General features: G+C 38.6%; 3 protein-coding genes across 3 annotated transcripts; 2 read left to right on the top strand and 1 right to left on the bottom strand.

The window, feature by feature from the left end:
• Positions 1 to 7,791: 7,791 nt before the first annotated feature.
• On the top strand, positions 7,792 to 8,766 carry LOC128033823 (uncharacterized). Its single transcript, XM_052622032.1, has 2 exons — positions 7,792 to 8,117; positions 8,610 to 8,766. The coding sequence occupies exons 1-2, from the start codon at positions 7,792 to 7,794 to the stop codon at positions 8,764 to 8,766; spliced, it is 483 nt and encodes a 160-aa protein (XP_052477992.1).
• A 2,684-nt stretch (positions 8,767 to 11,450) lies between these two features.
• On the top strand, positions 11,451 to 14,394 carry LOC105777010 (probable inositol transporter 2). The gene is made up of 6 exons (XM_012600041.2): positions 11,451 to 11,799; positions 11,926 to 11,996; positions 12,477 to 12,812; positions 12,900 to 13,007; positions 13,090 to 13,689; positions 13,774 to 14,394. Exons 1-6 carry the CDS (start codon positions 11,664 to 11,666, stop codon positions 14,257 to 14,259), a joined length of 1,737 nt encoding a protein of 578 aa, XP_012455495.1. The 5' UTR covers positions 11,451 to 11,663; the 3' UTR covers positions 14,260 to 14,394.
• Positions 14,321 to 16,203, bottom strand: LOC105777011 (50S ribosomal protein HLP, mitochondrial). The gene is made up of 3 exons (XM_012600042.2): positions 16,032 to 16,203; positions 15,283 to 15,374; positions 14,321 to 14,885 (listed from the first exon to the last, which is right to left on the bottom strand). The coding sequence occupies exons 1-3, from the start codon at positions 16,063 to 16,065 to the stop codon at positions 14,511 to 14,513; spliced, it is 501 nt and encodes a 166-aa protein (XP_012455496.1). The 5' UTR covers positions 16,066 to 16,203; the 3' UTR covers positions 14,321 to 14,510.
• Positions 16,204 to 17,826: the final 1,623 nt, after the last annotated feature.

Here is a 17,826-nt window from a genome sequence, read left to right as displayed (position 1 = left end):
TTTCGATTGGGTTCCTCTACTTGGGATTTGGGGAGCTATTGGTTATGCACCGTTACTGGTATTGAGGCAGTATAGATCGAGGCAGTTCGTACCTACAACCCAAGGATTAGCTCAAAGTGAGTTCTCGTATAAGTGTGATGGTTACAAGAAAAAGATTCGAGAAATGACAAATGCTTGGAGGCAGACTCGTCGATTGAAGAGATTGTCGGTAGGTCCGTCGATGACTCCTGAATATATTAGTTGGCTGGGTAGGAGGGTCAATGATAATATACCTGTACCAGGTCAAGGAGACAGCCAATTAGTAGAAAAGCATGTACATATGGTCCCTTCTGAGCTAGAAATTATAAAGCAAGATTTTGAAAGAAGAAACTCTGAGCTTGAGAAGAAGCTAGGGCAAATGGAAGAGGAAAAGATGAGTCTGAAGCTGGATGTGGATGTTCAGAAGCTGGAAACTGAAGGCCTGAGGAAAGAAAAGCGCAAAGCTGAGGAGGATTTGAATAGCTTGAATATGGATTATAAGAGGCTACGTATGTCAATGAGAACTGCTGGATTGGGAAAAACCTCAGAGCAGTGGCATCAAGAAGTTCAAGAAGAAAAGGTCAAGGCTGATAGGTGGGAAAAGAGATTTCAGGAGCCTCAAAAGTAAAATAGGTCCTTTGAGAGGAGTTTGTCCGAAAGCCAGAACGAAAAGGATGAATTAAAAGCTAGGGTGGCCGAACTGGAGGCAATATTACAAGACTATGAAGCCAGAATTAAACATCTGGAAGCAAATGAAGATCATCAAAATGAACAGCTTCACTATCTTCAGGATCAAGCTGCAGGAAGGGATCACATCATGGGAGAAGCTGTGGTTCAGATTCAAGGAGTAGCTGAGCACCTGCAGACTTTGGCAGTACAAGCTGATGTACTAAGTGTGAAGTATGAATCGGAATCAGAACAGGGGCAAAAGTTGGCATCATTACTTAGGGAGATTAAAGTTCTAAGTGTTAGGGCAAAGCCGTATTTATAACTGTTTTATGTAAATAAATTTTTTCTCTAGTAAAGTTTTCTAAGTTGAATTGAATTATAATTAACGCCTTTTTTGCATTCACCTCATGCATCGTATCATATGCATTAGCATCGCATCATATGCATTAAAGACCTTTATTAAATCCTAATAAGTTAAAATCATTGCTCAGTTAACCTGGAAACCAACCAACCAACCCGACACCGATACGGCACTCGAGCAAAGACGAAAGATATGGATCAGAGATTAGAGAAGCTCGAACAGTACCAGAAGGATATGCAAGACCGGCTTCAGCTACAAATGCAGGAGCGGTTAGACAAGATGAAATAAGAGATGTTTGAGAAGATGCGAGAATCTCAATAGGATATAGTGGCAAAGCTAACCCGACTGATAACTAAGGGAGGTGACAAAGGAAAGGGCCCAATGGCAGATGTCGATGAGGGAAATGATGATGAACTTTTCTATCCTCCAGGTTTCACCCCTCCACATGAGCGAGCTCAAGCTGAATACCCGCGCAAATCTACTGTCACTATCATGCCTCAGCAATTTCGAGCTGGTATTTTGAACCTCCAAACTGGGCCGGGTTTTAATCCCCAAAATAATCCTATTAACTCTGTCATTCCTAACTTTGATGAAGTGGTTGAGAAGGAAAGAGTGAAGGAGGAGTTACCGAGACAGTTAGAGGAGAGATGCAAGTGGCTCGAGGATAAGTTCAAGGCGATGGAAGTTACTAAAAGTTATCGAGGCATTGACGCAAAAGAGCTGAGTTTAGTGCCAGATCTAGTACTCCCTCATAAGTTTAAGATGCCTGAATTCGAGAAGTACAATGGGACGACTTGCCCAGAGGCTCATATCACCATGTTCTGCAGGCGAATGGCTGGATACGTTAATAATGACCAGCTATTAAGACATTGCTTCTAAGACAGCCTTGCAGGGGCGGCATCCAAGTGGTACAATCAGTTGAGTCGTGCCACGATTGGTTCATGGAGAGACTTGGCGCAAGCATTCATGAAACAATATAGTCATGTGACAGACATGGCTCCTGATAGAATCACCCTTCAGAATATGGAGAAAAAGCCGAGTGAAAGCTTTAGGCAGTACGCACAGAGATGGAGGGAGGTCGCGGTCCAAGTTCAGCCACCGCTCTTGGAAAAGGAAATGACCATGTTGTTCATTAACACCCTGAAGGCACCATTCATTACACATATGTTAGGAAGTGCCACAAAAAGCTTCCCTGACATAGTCATGAACGGTAAGATGATTGAGAATGCCATCAGGAGTGGGAAGATCGATGCTGGAGAGGGTAACAGAATATCAGCTTCGAAGAGGAAGGAAAACGAGGTGAACAACGCGAGCATGTACAATAAGGGTTACTCGAAGTCAGTAACAGTGAGTCAGCCAGGAAATGTGGCTGCCAATCAGTAAAGCTCGTCGAGATAGGAGGTTGGTACAAGGTGAAATACGGAGAGGCCCCAATTCACGCCAATTCCTATGTCGTACAGGGAATTATACCGAAACTTATTCGACGCACATGTAGTTTCCCCTTTCTATCTGAAGCCCTTACAGCCCCCGTACCCCAAATGGTACGACGCAAATGCACAGTGCGACTATTATGCGGGAATCACGGGGCATTCCATAGAAAACTGTACGGCTTTTAAGAAGTTGGTTGAAAGGCTCATTGGTATGGGTGTCGTTAAATTTGATGACTCGATCAAGGCAGAAAACCCATTACCAAATCACACTGATGGTGGGGTAAATATGATGGGCGAGGACAGAAAAATTAAGGCAAACATTGCGGACGTGAAGACTCTTTTGAGATGGGTCTGGAAAGAGATGGTGAAAAGGGGGCTAATTGCTTCAGAAGAAAGCTGTGAGAAGAGGAGGAACTACTGTGAGTTCCACTGTGAAATGGGGCATGAAATCCAAGAGTGTACGGAGTTTAGAGCCGTGGTACAGGGTATGATAGATAATAAGGAGATGGAATTTTGTGAAGGAATTCAGAAGGAGAGTCATGAATGTACGTCAGAGTTGGCATTGGGAGTTCCAAAGGCTAACCATCCTGTGGTCATCATCTCACGACCTAAGAATAGTGAGGCTGGAGCGCGAGTAGTACCAAAGGTCATTATTCAAAAACCGACCGTGTTTACTTACAAGGATAACAGGAGGGTTCCTTGGAATTACAATTGTAATGTGACAATCCCAGAGAAGGAGGATGCAATTAATAAAAAGGACCATGATGAAGTAGGGTATGACGAACAGGTGAAGGCTCGAGTAGAGCCAATAAGAGAAGAAACTTCGATTGGAAAGAAGAAGAAGGCGGTCGAACCTGAATTGGTGGTCAATGAACCAATCAAGGAGGAGGAAGCTAGAGAGTTCTTGAAGTTAATAAAACATAGCGAGTACAGCATTGTGGAGCAGCTGCACAAACAACCAGCTCGCATATCTGTGCTAGCTTTACTCCTAAACTCGGAGGGACATCGAAATGCACTACTGAAGGTGCTAAATGAAACTTATGTGGCCGACGATATCTCTGTTAACAAGTTGGATCGACTGGTCGGCAATATAAGCGCTGATAACTTCATCTCTTTCAGCGATGACGAAATACCACCTGGGGGTATGGGATCTACTAGAGCTTTACACATCACTGCAAATGTGTAAAGGGTGCATATTACCGGGAGTTCTGGTAGACAACGGGTCGGCATTGAACGTATTGCCTCTATCCACGCTCAATAGGCTACCTATGGATAGTTCACATATGAAATCGTGTCAGAATATGGTGAGAGCATTTGATGGCACCGAGAGGAAAGTCATGGGAAGAATTGACATACCCTTGTTAATCGGCCCAACTGTCTATGAGGTAGACTTCTTGGTTATGGATATCAAACCTTCTTACAGTTGCCTATTAGGAAGGCCGTGGATTCATTCAGCAGGTGCGGTACCGTCATCGTTACATCAAAAATTGAAGCTGGTGTCAGAAGGTCGGGTAGTGACGATAGATGCTGAGGAGGATATCATTGCATCTGTGACTAACGATGCACCTTATTTGGAGACGAGTGACGATGCAATCGAGTGCTCTTTCCGTTCCTTAGAGTTCGTAAATGCAACATTCATCTTTGAGGGAAACAAGATCCCGATGCCGAGAATATCAAAGACCACAAAGATGGGGCTGCAATTGACAGTGGGAAAAGGAGCTTTGCCAGGGAAAGGATTGGAGAGATATCTTCAGGGTCGAGTCGAGGTCCCAGTATTGAAGGGCAAGCACGATCGTTTTGGCTTAGGTTATAAGCCAGATTTTAAGCAAATGAGGGTGGAGCGAGAGAAGAAACAAATGAGAAGAAGGGCTCGTTTGACAGGGGATGAAGTTGAATGGGAACCCATAACCTTTCCTCACATATCTAAGACTTTTGCATCGGGAGGGTTCGTCTATCAAGGAATGTTAGGGGTCAGAAATATTAACACGGAGCTAGAGAGTATTCATGCCGTGTATGAAGAAGCGACGCGAGGAAGAGCTTTGCCAGATATTCGTCCTTACGAGTCAGAAAGGGAGCTAAACAACTGGACTGCAGAAGAAATACCTGTAGTTTTTAGGATTTCCTCAGAGTAATGTCTAGAACACCCTTATTGCTTTTTAGCCTAGAAGTGATAAGGTTTTCTTTGTGAAATAGGCTCATGTCCAGAAAATCGTTATTTTAATAAAGTTCATGTTTGCAGTCATTTCTGGAGCAAAATTTTCTTTCCATAAGAGCAGTTATTTTAAGTTTCTCTTAAACTACACTTGCATTTCATTCATGACCATATTGCACCAAACAAATTCCTGAATCCATATTGTTTTTCATACCTATAACAGGTCCCACGATATCAATTATGCGAATGTCACTCTTACAAATTTAGAGTCTCCTTTTGAATGAAACATGTGTTTAGAGGGATCGCATGATTTTGAAGACAACGAAGACTGTGGTTTGTCTCCTGACTTATTGAAGATGGTAGAAAGGGCCGAGAAGCAAATCCTACCTCACAAGGAATCAATAGAAATTGTGAGCTTAGAGGAGGGTAAAGAGGTGAAGATCGAATCGGATATCTCTGCAAAGACAAGACAGGACCTCATCGAATTACTCTGAGAGTTCAAGGACGTGTTCGCATGGTCATACCAGGATATGCCAGGGTTGAGTACCGACATAGTAGTACATCGTTTCCCTATAAGAGAAGATTGCAAGCCAGTGCAGCAAAAGCTCAGAAGGATGAGGCCTGATATCGTGTTGAAGATAAAAGAAGAGGTCCAGAAGCAGCTTGATGCTAGATTTCTGCAAGAAGTCAAGTATTCTGAGTGGGTGGCCAACATCGTACCAGTTCCGAAGAAAGATGGGAATGTGCGAATGTGTGTGGACTACAGGGATTTGAACAAGGCTAGTCCAAAGGACAATTTTCCATTGCCCCACATTGACACATTGGTAGACAATACTGCGAGCTTTTCATTATTTTCCTTCATGGATGGCTTTCGGGGTACAATCAGATAAAGATGCATCCTGAAGACATGAGAAAGACTACGTTCATTACGTTATGGGGAACGTTTTGTTATAAAGTGATGCCGTTTGGATTGAAGAATGCGGAGCGACATATCAAAGAGCTATGGTAGCCTTGTTCCATGATATGATGCACAGGGAGATAGAAGTTTATGTTGACGATATGATCGCGAAGTCCAGAATGGAGGAGGAACATGTGCAGGTCTTGAGAAAATTATTCTTAAGACTGAGAAAGTTCCAGCTCAAGCTTAATCCAGCGAAGTGCACTTTTGGGGCCAAGTCAAGAAAGTTGCTAGGCTTCATAGTCAGTGAAAAGGGAATCGAGATTGACCCAGACAAAGTCAAGGCAATACGAGATTTACCTCCACCTCGCACTCAGAAAGAAGTTCGGGGTTTCCTCGGAAGACTGAATTACATCGCTAGGTTCATTTCACAACTGACTGAGAAATGTGACCCTATATTTCGTCTTCTGAAGAAACATAATCTTGGTACTTGGGATGAAGAATGCGAATAAGCTTTTAACAAGGTGAAGCAGTATTTGTCTAACACTCCAGTGCTGTCACCACCTAGCCCGGATAGGCCGCTGATATTGTATCTGACAGTATTTGATAATTCCATGGAGTGTGTGCTAGGCCAACATGATGAAACGGGGAGAAAAGAAAGGGCGATATATTATCTCAGCAAGAAATTCACTGACTGTGAAATGAGATATTCGCCTATTGAGAAGTTATGTTGTGCATTGGTTTGGACAACCCGGAGATTAAGGCAGTACATGTTATACCATACAACTTGGCTAATCTTAAAGTTAGACCCGTTAAAGTATATGATGGAGTCAACTGCTTTGAATAGGAGAATGGCCCGATGGCGCGATCTTCTTCTCAATTTGATATTGTCTATGTGAGCCAAAAGGCTGTGAAAGGGAGTGCAATTGCTGACTTTCTAGCTAGTAGAGCTCTGGAGGACTACGAGCCGTTAAGTTTTGATTTCCCAAATAAAGACCTGATGTGTATAGCGGCTACTGAAGGAAATCCACAAGAAAGTCACGGTTGGAGGTTAAACTTCGATGGAGCCTCGAAGGCCGTGGGCAATGGAATTGGGGCAGTCCTAGTGTCCCCGAATGATGATCATTATCCTTTCACTTGTAAATTGGATTTTGATTGTACAAACAACATGACAGAGTATGAAGCATGCATCATGGGTATTCATGCAGCTATAGAGCGAGGAATCAAAGTGCTAGAGGTCTAAGGAGATTCAGCATTGGTGATATATCAGTTCAAGGGTGAATGGGAAACGAGAGATCCCAAATTAATCAGTTATCGAAAGTTGGTCCTCGAATTGATTAAGGAGTTTGAGGACATCACTTTTTGCTATCTCCCACGAGATGAGAACCAGATGGCTGATGCACTAGCTACTTTAGCTTCCATGATCAAGCTGAACAGACATGGGGATATGAAGCCAATCCAAATGAGTATCTATGAAGACCCGGCTCATTGTTACAATATTGAAGAAGGAGAAATTGATGATGGTCCTTGGTATCAAGATATATTACAGTATGTAAAAAATCGTGAGTATCCTGGCCAGGCAACTGAGAATGAAAAGAGAACTTTAAGAAGACTAGCCATTGATTACGTCTTAGATGGGGAGATCTTGTACAGGAGGGGAAAAGATCAGGTACTGCTAAGATGTGTGGACGCCGTAAAAGCAAAAAAAATTCTGGAGGAAGTCCATGAGGGCATCTGCGGGACGCATGCCAGTGGGTTTACAATGGCTAGGCAGATTATGAGATTCGGGTATTATTGGTCCACCATGGAAGGGGATTGCATCAATTACTCCAAAAGGTGCTATAAATGTCAAATCTATGGTGATAAAATGCATGCACCTCCTTCACCTCTTCATGTCATGACTTCTCCATGGCCTTTCTCCATGTGGGGTATGGATGTCATCGGGCCAATATCGCCGAAGGCTTCAAACGGACATCGTTTCATATTTGTGGTTATTGACTACTTCACCAAATGGGTAGAAGCTGCTTCGTATGCCAACGTTACAAAGTCATCAGTCAGTAAGTTCTTGAAAAGAGAGATCATATGTCGGTATGGAATGCCTGAAAGAATCATATCCGATAATGCGTTGAACTTAAACAACAGCTCAATAGCAGAAGTCTGCAGCCAATTCAAGATCAGACATCACAATTCATCGCCGTATCGCCCAAAAATGAATGGTGCAGTGGAAGCGGCTAATAAAAATATAAAGAATATTGTGGGGAAGATGACTAAGACTTACAGAAACTGGCACGAGAAATTACCGTTTGCCCTCCTTGCTTATCGAACGTCAATCAGGACCTCTACCGGGGCAACGCCTTTCTCCTTAGTTTATGGTATGGAGACAGTCTTGCCCATCGAAGTTGAAATCCCTTCTCTCCGGGTTTTGACTGAGCTACAATTGGATGAGGCGGAATGGGTTCAATCTCGATATGATCAGTTGAACTTAATAGAGGGAAAGAGGCTAAAGGTTATTCAGCAGGGAAGCATTGAAGAAGTTGAGGCTCCGCAAGATCAGGCACAATTGGGCCTTGTAGTCTTTGCTCTATTCCCGTTACACGACAATGAGCAAAGAGGGGCAGCTGTAATAAGGCCCAATCGGCCTGGGCCCACGTAATAAGCCAAAACAAAAAAAATGAACAGGCCTACATTTTACAAGCCCAACAAAGCAGCCCAAACCCAAAGATCAACACACCAAAACACAAAAAACAAAACCCTAGCCGCATTTGCCTCAGCGCCGTAACAGCATCCACGCCGCGCCCAATGCCCGATCGCAGCACGTTTCGGCCTCCACGCGCGCCAAACTCTCCACGAGCACCTGAAAAACGGACTCAAGGAGTCCAATGAGAAAAAACAACGAGCAATATTGTTTTCCTTCGATTTATTTTCTTTTTTTCGGCCTATAAAAGGCCCTTTTAAATCTGTAAAAAGGGGAAAAAAAAAAGGCAAAAAGAAAACTCAGAATACAAGTATTTTTAAAAGGTGAATCCCATCACTGTTTTTTTTTCCTTTGCATTTTACGTTTTATTGTTTTTGTATAACTAGAATTAGAAAAAAGAGAAAGGGGGTTTACCTTCACTTTGAATCTGCTCAAGGGCAGTTAAAAGCACGTCGTATCGCCTTTCCGATCACCATTCTCGGTGAAATTGCGGCGGAGGCGCGTTGCGGCGGCGGCGCGAGGACGCTAGGGGTGAAACCCTAGCAGAGCAAAAGAGGGGTGTTTGTTTGTTTTTTTTTATTTTCGGTTGTAAATGATTTTGAAAGGAAATTTTGTTTTAAATAACGTTACAAAAACGACGTCGTTTTTAAGGCCCTGACCCGCGCGGTGACCCGACCCGAAGGGGAGGATCCGCGCATTCTGACGTCAGATGGGGAATTTGCGAATTTAACCCCTCCCTTTTGCAACGCATGTCAATTGAACCCTTTTCCACTGGTTTTCAAATTTGAGCCGCGTATTCCATTTTTATTTCAATTTGATACCTCATTGCGCAGCGTTTTGGAAGGGAATGAATTATTTCCTTTTTAGTCCCCCATTGTCGCTAGCGTGTTCGAATTGATCCTTTTTTTATTATTTTTTATTTTACCCCCATTTTTTTGTCTTTTGTACAATTTGGGTTTTTTTTTTTGCTTTATTTGGGTTTTTTTATTTTTTTTAAATATACTGTTACTCGTTTGTTATTACTATTATTACTTATTATTATACTAATACCATTTATGATTTTCATGTACGTGTATATACATATTGTTTTATATTTCGTTTTTTTACAAACGCATAACTTTTATTATTTTCTTTTCATATTTTCATTACTAGCATATATATTCTTAAGCTTTAAAATGCATGCATATGTTTTTGTACGTTTTACATACATTTTATTTCCTTTATTTTATCTTTTTATCCCTTATATTTTTATATACCTTATATTTTATATATACGTATTTATACATTTTTTAAACATAAACACGTCCGCACGTTTTATATTTTATTTTATTCTCATAATTTTACATTCATATATATATATATATGCATACATACATATTTTAATCCTTATACGCTCATATTTCATAAATATTTTGTTTTCATAGTTTTTATAAATAAATATATGTATATATGTGTATATGATTATATTTTATAATGCATATGCATATTTTGTTTTTTATCTTCACAATTTTCACGTATACATGCATATGTTTTGCATGCATATTCTTAGAAATTATTGTAAGCTTGTTGTATATACTTCTTTACTTTCCTTGTTATATGTACACTTGTATTTACGTGTTAAATGCATGCTCATACATATTTTCGAACATGCTTGTATATTGTACTCATATATATTTTGTAAACATGTATTCATATACGTTCTAAATTAAAGTTCTTGCTTCATATTATACATCAACTTTAACATACCCTTTTGGAAATATATTTTGGTTTTAACCATTCATCAAAGTTATTTTTTTTATTTAAAGGTCTTTGAATGAAAGCATTTTTGGAAGTTTGGGATTTTTGAGGGGAATTGAGCCCTAACGTATTGGGTTCTGATTTTGAGGGGAATTGAGCCCTAACGTATTGGGTTCTGATTTTCTTTGTCAATCCTAAATGACCGAGAATATTTTTATTCAAAATGCATAAAAATCATTTTTGAGAACTTAACTTGTTGTGCCCTAACGTATTGGGTGTGGCATGTTACTTTCTCGAAATGAAGATTTTCGTATAAAATAAAAGTGATATTCAAGTTTGGGGATTATGAGGAATTGTACCCTAACGTATTGGGACTCGATTTCTTTACATGACTTGAACAATTGATTATTCTTTTGCCAATTTCACCATTCAAGCTTATTTTAAAATCTTTTTAACTTTCGACACAAAGACATTAAATAGTCAATTTGGTACCGATTTTTGGGCGTTACGAGGTGCTAACCCTTCCTCGTCATGAATCGACTCGAACTTGTTTTCAAAATTTGAGACCAAAATGATTTTTGAGGTGGGCAGTCACACCTTAATAAAGGATCGGTGGTGACTCCAGTTTTATTTTTAAAAAGTCGATAACTAAAATTTTTTGTTTTCAAAAAACGGTTTCGACATTATAACTTTAATTTAAATATATGGAAAAAAGTGGGTAATTTTTTAATATTTTGGAATTTTCTTTATAAATAATTGTTACCTTATTTTTGAAAAGACATTCTTGCATTAAATTTTTTAAGAAAAGTAGTTTAGAATTTCGACGACTAAATTAAATTTATGGTACTAAAAGTAATTTTAAAATTATATGATTAGATGAAAATTAATTTATTGTTAACGTAATGAAAGTTGATTTAGGTTTAGTGTTTACTTTGATAATGTTAAAAATAGTGATGACAAATGCTTTAACCAATTAAAAACATCATAAAATTTACATATTTTTACTATTAATTGTTCATTTTTTATTCGTTATTGTCAATCTAAGATTACTATTTCACTCACTATCAATATTGTTTTAACGATTAAAACATTATAAGTGTTATGAATATCTTATTAAATGGATGTCCATCATGATCAAGATAAAATTTTAGTATACTTTAAATTCTAACAGTTATTAGAATTAAACTCTACTTCTTTTATACTTCTTATGCGATGAAGCGTTATAAATTATCTCTTTAATTAATAAAGTACATTCTCTATTGTTTTCATATTTTCTTTATTCTTTATTCTCACAATAAGATTTTTTTATTGATGCTTTATCGATCATCAATCTTGTGAGGGCGTAATAAGTAATAACGCTATTTTTTATTTTAATTTTGAATTATTTTAAATTATTAAAATATTAAGAGATTGAAAATAATAAGGGTCCAAATGATAAAAATTTAAGGCTTATGAACTTAAGCAAGCATACGACAAAGTCGGTCGGGTATTGACTTCTGCTGGATAATCCCAATTTATAATCCTCCCATCTCCCATTTTTCCTTCATTTTCTCTCTATTTTCTAGGAAAGCACACACAAAAAGAACTTCACTCTTTTGAGTCTTCTTCTTTTCTCTATATCCTTATGTAAACATTTTTCCATCTTGGTCTGTTTGGAGAAGTAGAATATTAATTTATACAGCAAAAAAAAAAAAAAAAACACTATGGAAGGAGTGGTACATACAGGCACTGATGCCTCAGCTTTCAAGGAATGTTTCTCTCTGACATGGAAAAATCCTTATGTTCTTCGCCTTGCTTTCTCTGCTGGGATTGGTGGACTTCTTTTCGGCTATGACACCGGTTCATTTTCCTTCCTTACCTTAACCTTAATCTTATACATGCATCTTTTAGTTTTTTGTTTTGTTTTGTTTTTTGGGTTCTCAAAATGTCCCCCCCCCCTTTTTTTTTTACCTCTTGGTATTGCAGGCGTGATATCAGGTGCTTTGCTTTACATCAGAGATGATTTCAAGTCTGTGGATCGACAAACTGTTTTACAGGTTACATGATTTACTTACAATTTTTTGCTTCTACTTTTGTTGTTTTTTTTGGGGTGTACATCTTTTCTGGTTCTTGTCTGAATTTCTTGGTGAATCCGTCCATTTTTGGACAATGGTTAAGCAATTTGTTGGTTTTATCTAAAGAATTGCTTGTTAAATTTGTTAACTTGCAATTGTATGGTTTGCTTAAACACTGGTTTATTTTTTCTGATTCAGGGAAACTGTTTGTTTTGTTGTCAGAGTTTTCTGGGGGTGATAAAAATGGGTTTCACTTAATGGGAAGTACCATAGGCCCACAACTAAATGCTTAAAGATTGCCTAAAGTTGATCCAAAATTTTAAAAGTTAAGTTCCCAAACAGAGCATGAGGGAACTTGACAAGAACATGTGAAGTAACAATGTCTAGGACTTCCATGTGACAACTAATGTACTGGTTCCTAAGCTGGCTAAAATTGTTCTGATTTTATATACATGTACACAGGAAAGTATAGTGAGTATGGCAGTTGCCGGAGCCATAATAGGAGCTGCGGTCGGAGGGTGGATGAATGATCGGTTCGGAAGGAGAATGGCAATCCTTATTGCTGATTTCCTGTTTTTTATTGGAGCTGTGGTAATGGCTTCTGCCCCTAACCCTGCTCTGCTTATCGTAGGCCGAGTTTTTGTGGGACTTGGCGTTGGAATGGCATCGATGACATCTCCTCTTTATATTTCCGAAGCATCCCCTGCGAAAATCCGTGGTGCCCTTGTTAGTACCAATGGATTTCTTATCACCGGTGGCCAGTTCCTCTCTTACCTCATCAACTTGGCTTTTACTAATGTAAGCTGCTGATAGTAACATACGAACAATTGGAAGGGAAATGGAGGTTAAGGTGTTGAACTTTGATGACATTTTTTCTTTTTCCAGGCACCAGGGACGTGGAGGTGGATGCTCGGGATTGCAGGTCTTCCGGCACTTTTGCAGTTCATTCTCATGTTGCTTCTTCCAGAATCACCTCGTTGGCTATTCCGCAAGGTACATGATCGTATTCTAAAAACCCGGAATTGTTAACTCGATGTTCAAGTATTCAGCCTTTTGATTGATTCACTGTTAACAGGGAAGAGAAGAAGAAGCCAAAGTGATATTGAGGAAAATTTACCCAGCTGATGATGTTGAAAAAGAAATTCAAGATTTGAAAGAATCGGTTGAGGCTGAAATCAGGGAAGAAGGGTGTGCAAAAATAAACATAATGAAACTGTTGAAAACCAAAACAGTGAGGAGAGGGCTCATAGCTGGTGTTGGTCTCCAAGTTTTCCAACAATTTGTTGGCATAAACACAGTCATGTATTACAGTCCCACCATTGTTCAGTTAGCTGGTTTTGCCTCTAACAAAACAGCACTTCTCCTTTCCCTTGTCACCGCCGGCCTCAACGCCTTAGGCTCCATTGTAAGTATATACTTCATTGACAGGACTGGGAGGAAGAAGCTGCTACTGATCAGTTTGTTTGGAGTAGCAATTTCACTTGGTCTTCTAGCAGGAGTTTTCCATGAGACCACATCCCACACTCCAATGGTTAGCCGGATTCAAACATCTCACTTTTCAAATTATACATGTCCTGATTACAGTTCAGCTACAAACCCCGGTGCTTGGGACTGCATGAAGTGTTTGAAGGCTTTATCTCCAGATTGTGGATTCTGTGCTTCACCAACAGACAAGGTTAAATCACATGATATTTCTATATTTTTACAAAGTCTCGTATTTGTTTTCCCTTCGTTGATTGGATTTTTGTTGTTATTGCAGCTACTGCCAGGAGCATGTCTGCTCTCAAATGACACAGTTAAGGATCTGTGTCATGATGAAAGTAGGCTATGGTACACAAGGGGATGTCCGAGCAAATACGGATGGCTTGCACTGGTCGGTCTAGCTCTCTACATCATATTCTTCTCCCCAGGAATGGGGACTGCACCATGGATAGTCAACTCAGAGATTTATCCCCTCAGGTTCAGAGGTGTATGTGGTGGGATTGCTGCAACTGCTAACTGGATCTCGAATCTCATCGTGGCTCAGTCATTTTTATCGCTTACGGAAGCAATAGGGACTTCCTGGACATTCCTAATATTTGGAGTCATCTCTGTGGTAGGCTTACTCTTTGTAATTGTCTATGTGCCAGAAACAAAAGGGCTGCCTATTGAGGAGATTGAGAAGATGTTGGAAACTAGAAGTTTGCACTTCAGGTTCTGGGAGAAAAGTCAGAAACCACAAGAAAAGAAGAGCCAAGCAGTGTGAATAAATATTAAGTAGTCAAATCCCTAGGAAGAATGCTGAAATGTAAAAATATACCAAACCCTGAAAATTTGAACACTACATTCAGCAATAGTGGAATTAATTTGATAATGAAATCTGCTTTTGCTTTCTCTACAATCTCCATTCTCTATAGGAAAACAAAGATGAAAAATAAATCCTAATTTCAGTGTTATGCAGTCTCCATGCGTTATCATGAATACATCTGAATGCTTGGACAATGAAGGATTCATGCCTCAGGCAATGTGTTCTGCCAAAGTTAAGATCTTGACATGCTTTTTCTGCCTCAGCTCATGAGGAACTGGCCCAAATACTCTGGTCCCTATTGGCTGTCCTTGCTTGTCAACAAGAACAACTGCATTATCATCAAACTTGACCTCACTCCCATCGCAACGACCTCTCTGCATGGCGGCACGTACAACCACACCATATACCACCTTCCCTTTCTTCACCTTTCCATTAGGCATGGCTTCTTTTACCGATGCAATTATGGTGTCTCCCAATCTTGCCCCTTTCTTCCCCTTTAAAGCTTGTATGCACATCACCTTCTTCGCCCCGGAGTTGTCCACTACTTTAAGAACAGTTCTCATCTGAATAAAAGTCCTTTGTTGCTGCAGAATATAAAGAAAATACAGAGATTACCTATAGAATATGATATATCATAAAGGCAAACATCATAAAGCCATGCCGGGATTGTTGAACATACACCACATACTGTATAAAATCCAACAACTAAAATAAAGGGAAAGTTCATTGCAGACTTGATGTCGTTTTAATTGTCAAGGCATATCTCTTGAAACCATTTACATGATAAAGACATGCATAGCTTCAAAATTTAGCCAGTAACAAGTGACATAATGATCAACCTTGTGAACCCTTTTTCCACGTGCTGGTCTATATCCAAAAAAGTGGGAGAATATATCTCGATTTTCGTCAGCTCCATGTGATCGTATTTCATACATCACGGTACAAGCTTAAAAGAAATATCATGCTAGAAACCATACTAACCTGAGACAAGAAACTGCTACATGTAATCTCACTTGATGTGCTTCGTAAATTAGAGAGGTTGTTTCCAAGACCACCCATCAATGAACGGCCCACTGTATGTGACATAGAACCAATGAGAAGCTAGGGAAACGAAACAAAACTAGATACCCAAAAGAATTTAGCACATATAGGTGTTTCAATCTTATGTTTCAAAAAAATGTGTACACTTAACTGACAGGAAAAGAACCACCAGATTCCATAAACAGCTCAACCCAAGATCCCACAGAGACTTATCAATTGAGAAACCAAGAACAAGACACTAGAGGCTTCTTAAAGCAATGCTCATCAAAAGAAGCATAAGTAAGTAAGAAAAGAATCAGAGAACACATGCTAATGAATCACCAAAAGACTTCATGTTGGTGGCAATGACAGAAATGATGTTGAGGAACAGACAGTATTCAAATCCCAGGTTCATATGGAGCTTGCCTAAGCTTCAATAAGTCAAACTAAACTCCATTCTAATCCCTCCAAAGAAATTCCTAGATTCAATAGTTAAAACCCTTTAGCTCAAACTCATTGCTAACAACAAGGAATTTTCCTCAATAGCAATAAAAATGAAAATCTTATGAAGAAAAAGCAAAACTTTATGCACAAGGCTATATTCATACTGATGGAAATGCATTGGAAGATATCCATATTAAGAAACCTTTGACCAAAAAAGCATAACATCAAAGCAGACAAATAATCATTTCAATAAATATATCACATACCCCTGGAGCATCTGGATGCAAAGGTTACAGCCATATTCTTCCTTGTGCTTAATTCTCCAACCTTATGTTAAAGGGAAAAGGGAGCTGAGTGAACGAGTGAGAACCCTAAGAACCGTTAAGCTAACAGGATTTGAGAGCAAAAGGAGGTTGAGCAGGCATAGCCCACCATTAGAAAGACTTTAATGGACTAATAGTTGAGGAAGACAGCTGCCGCCTACTTGGGCTTTCTAATGGTGGGTGCAAAGTACAAGCCTCAACGAATCCCATTATAGGAACAGGGAATCGGCCCCAAGACCCCATACCTTTCCAATTAGATTAACTAGAATTGTTCAAGGGTGGCCGAACTTGAGTAAGGATTTTTATCTGTCAAGGTTGGTATGGCCCCACCTAAATTAAATTTAAATAATAAATATTTTTAAATTTAATTATAAAATATATAAAATATCAAATAAAAATATTTTTTAATATTTATTAATTTTTAAATAGTAAAACCAGCTTTTTGGTAGAAGTCAGTCGACCTAAAAGAGGCCTGGGCTTGAAAATTTTTTTAAAATCGAGCCTCAGACCAGCCCATTGACACCTCTATTAATGCCCCAAAATTTTAATCTTCGAAAAAGGATAAATATTTAAAAGGTGAATTAAGTATTTAGAGCAAAATTATGACTAATAAAATTTAATAAGGACTAAATTGCAAAATTTTGAAAGCTGAAGGACTAAAGATAAAAATTTACCATTTCTAAAAATGGGAGAAATTTGAAGAAATGTTTTTTTATGAATGTGATATGGATATGTATTGAAACAAGGAGTTGGAAAATTGAGATAGAGGCTAAATTGAATAAAGTGAAAAAGTATAGAGGCTAAAGTCAATTTTCTCATTTTATGGAGGAGGAATCTAAATGTAATTTTTCCATTTTTCATTGATATGTAGGGACTTGATGATGGGATTAAAATCCCCATGGAAATTAAAGTTGAAAAATGTTGAAATTGATTTGGAAATTGAAAATAAAAGGATGAAATTAAAATAAAAAGAAATTTATAGATTTTTCTACACTCTTTGGGGAGTGAAACGACAACAAGCATCAGCTGAAGAAAAGAACTAATAAAAGGGAAAGAATGGAAAAGAAAAAAAAAAGGGAAGAGAAAGGTTGAGTTGAAGTGAAGAAATAGAAGTACTTAATTGAATTCAAGTTAGTTTATTTTAATTTGAATATTTGACGATTTAAATTTTAGTATGAAATAATTAAATAAGATATGATTAATATTATTGAATATGTATATTGAATTTAGTAGTGAATATGAAATTAAAGATAAGTTAGTAATTAAGAAATGATAAAGTGATAATTTAGTAATTAATGAATTCCATGAAATTAAGGATTAAATTATAAATAGTGAAAATTATTTTTTGTCATAAATCGATAACTGACTAGATGTATTATAGTGAAATTATTATAGAGATGACTAAATTGTAAAGTGTATAAAAGGTGTTATGTGAAACCAATATTGTGATCAAAGACTTAAATGAAGTGTTAACTGATGGTAATGAATTGTAAAGTGATATAATAATGATTATTGAATTTTCATGAATTTAAGGACTAAATTGTAATGTAATAGGGCCCAATCGACCCAGGTCCAAACAAAATTAAAATCAGTCCAAGATTTACAAGCCCATCTAAAGCAAACACGGCCCAAAAGAAAAAAGAAAAGCTAAACCCTAGAACCTTCAGCAAATGGCAGCAAGGAGCGCCGCAGCAAGCCTTCAGTGTCGTGCCCAACGCCCAGTCACCACACAACTCGG

This window comes from Gossypium raimondii, chromosome 10, assembly GCF_025698545.1.
Source record: "Gossypium raimondii isolate GPD5lz chromosome 10, ASM2569854v1, whole genome shotgun sequence".
Taxonomy (NCBI): Eukaryota; Viridiplantae; Streptophyta; class Magnoliopsida; order Malvales; family Malvaceae; genus Gossypium; species Gossypium raimondii.
Note: the sequence above shows the minus strand (reverse complement) of the source record. Positions and strands in the feature narration are given on the sequence as shown.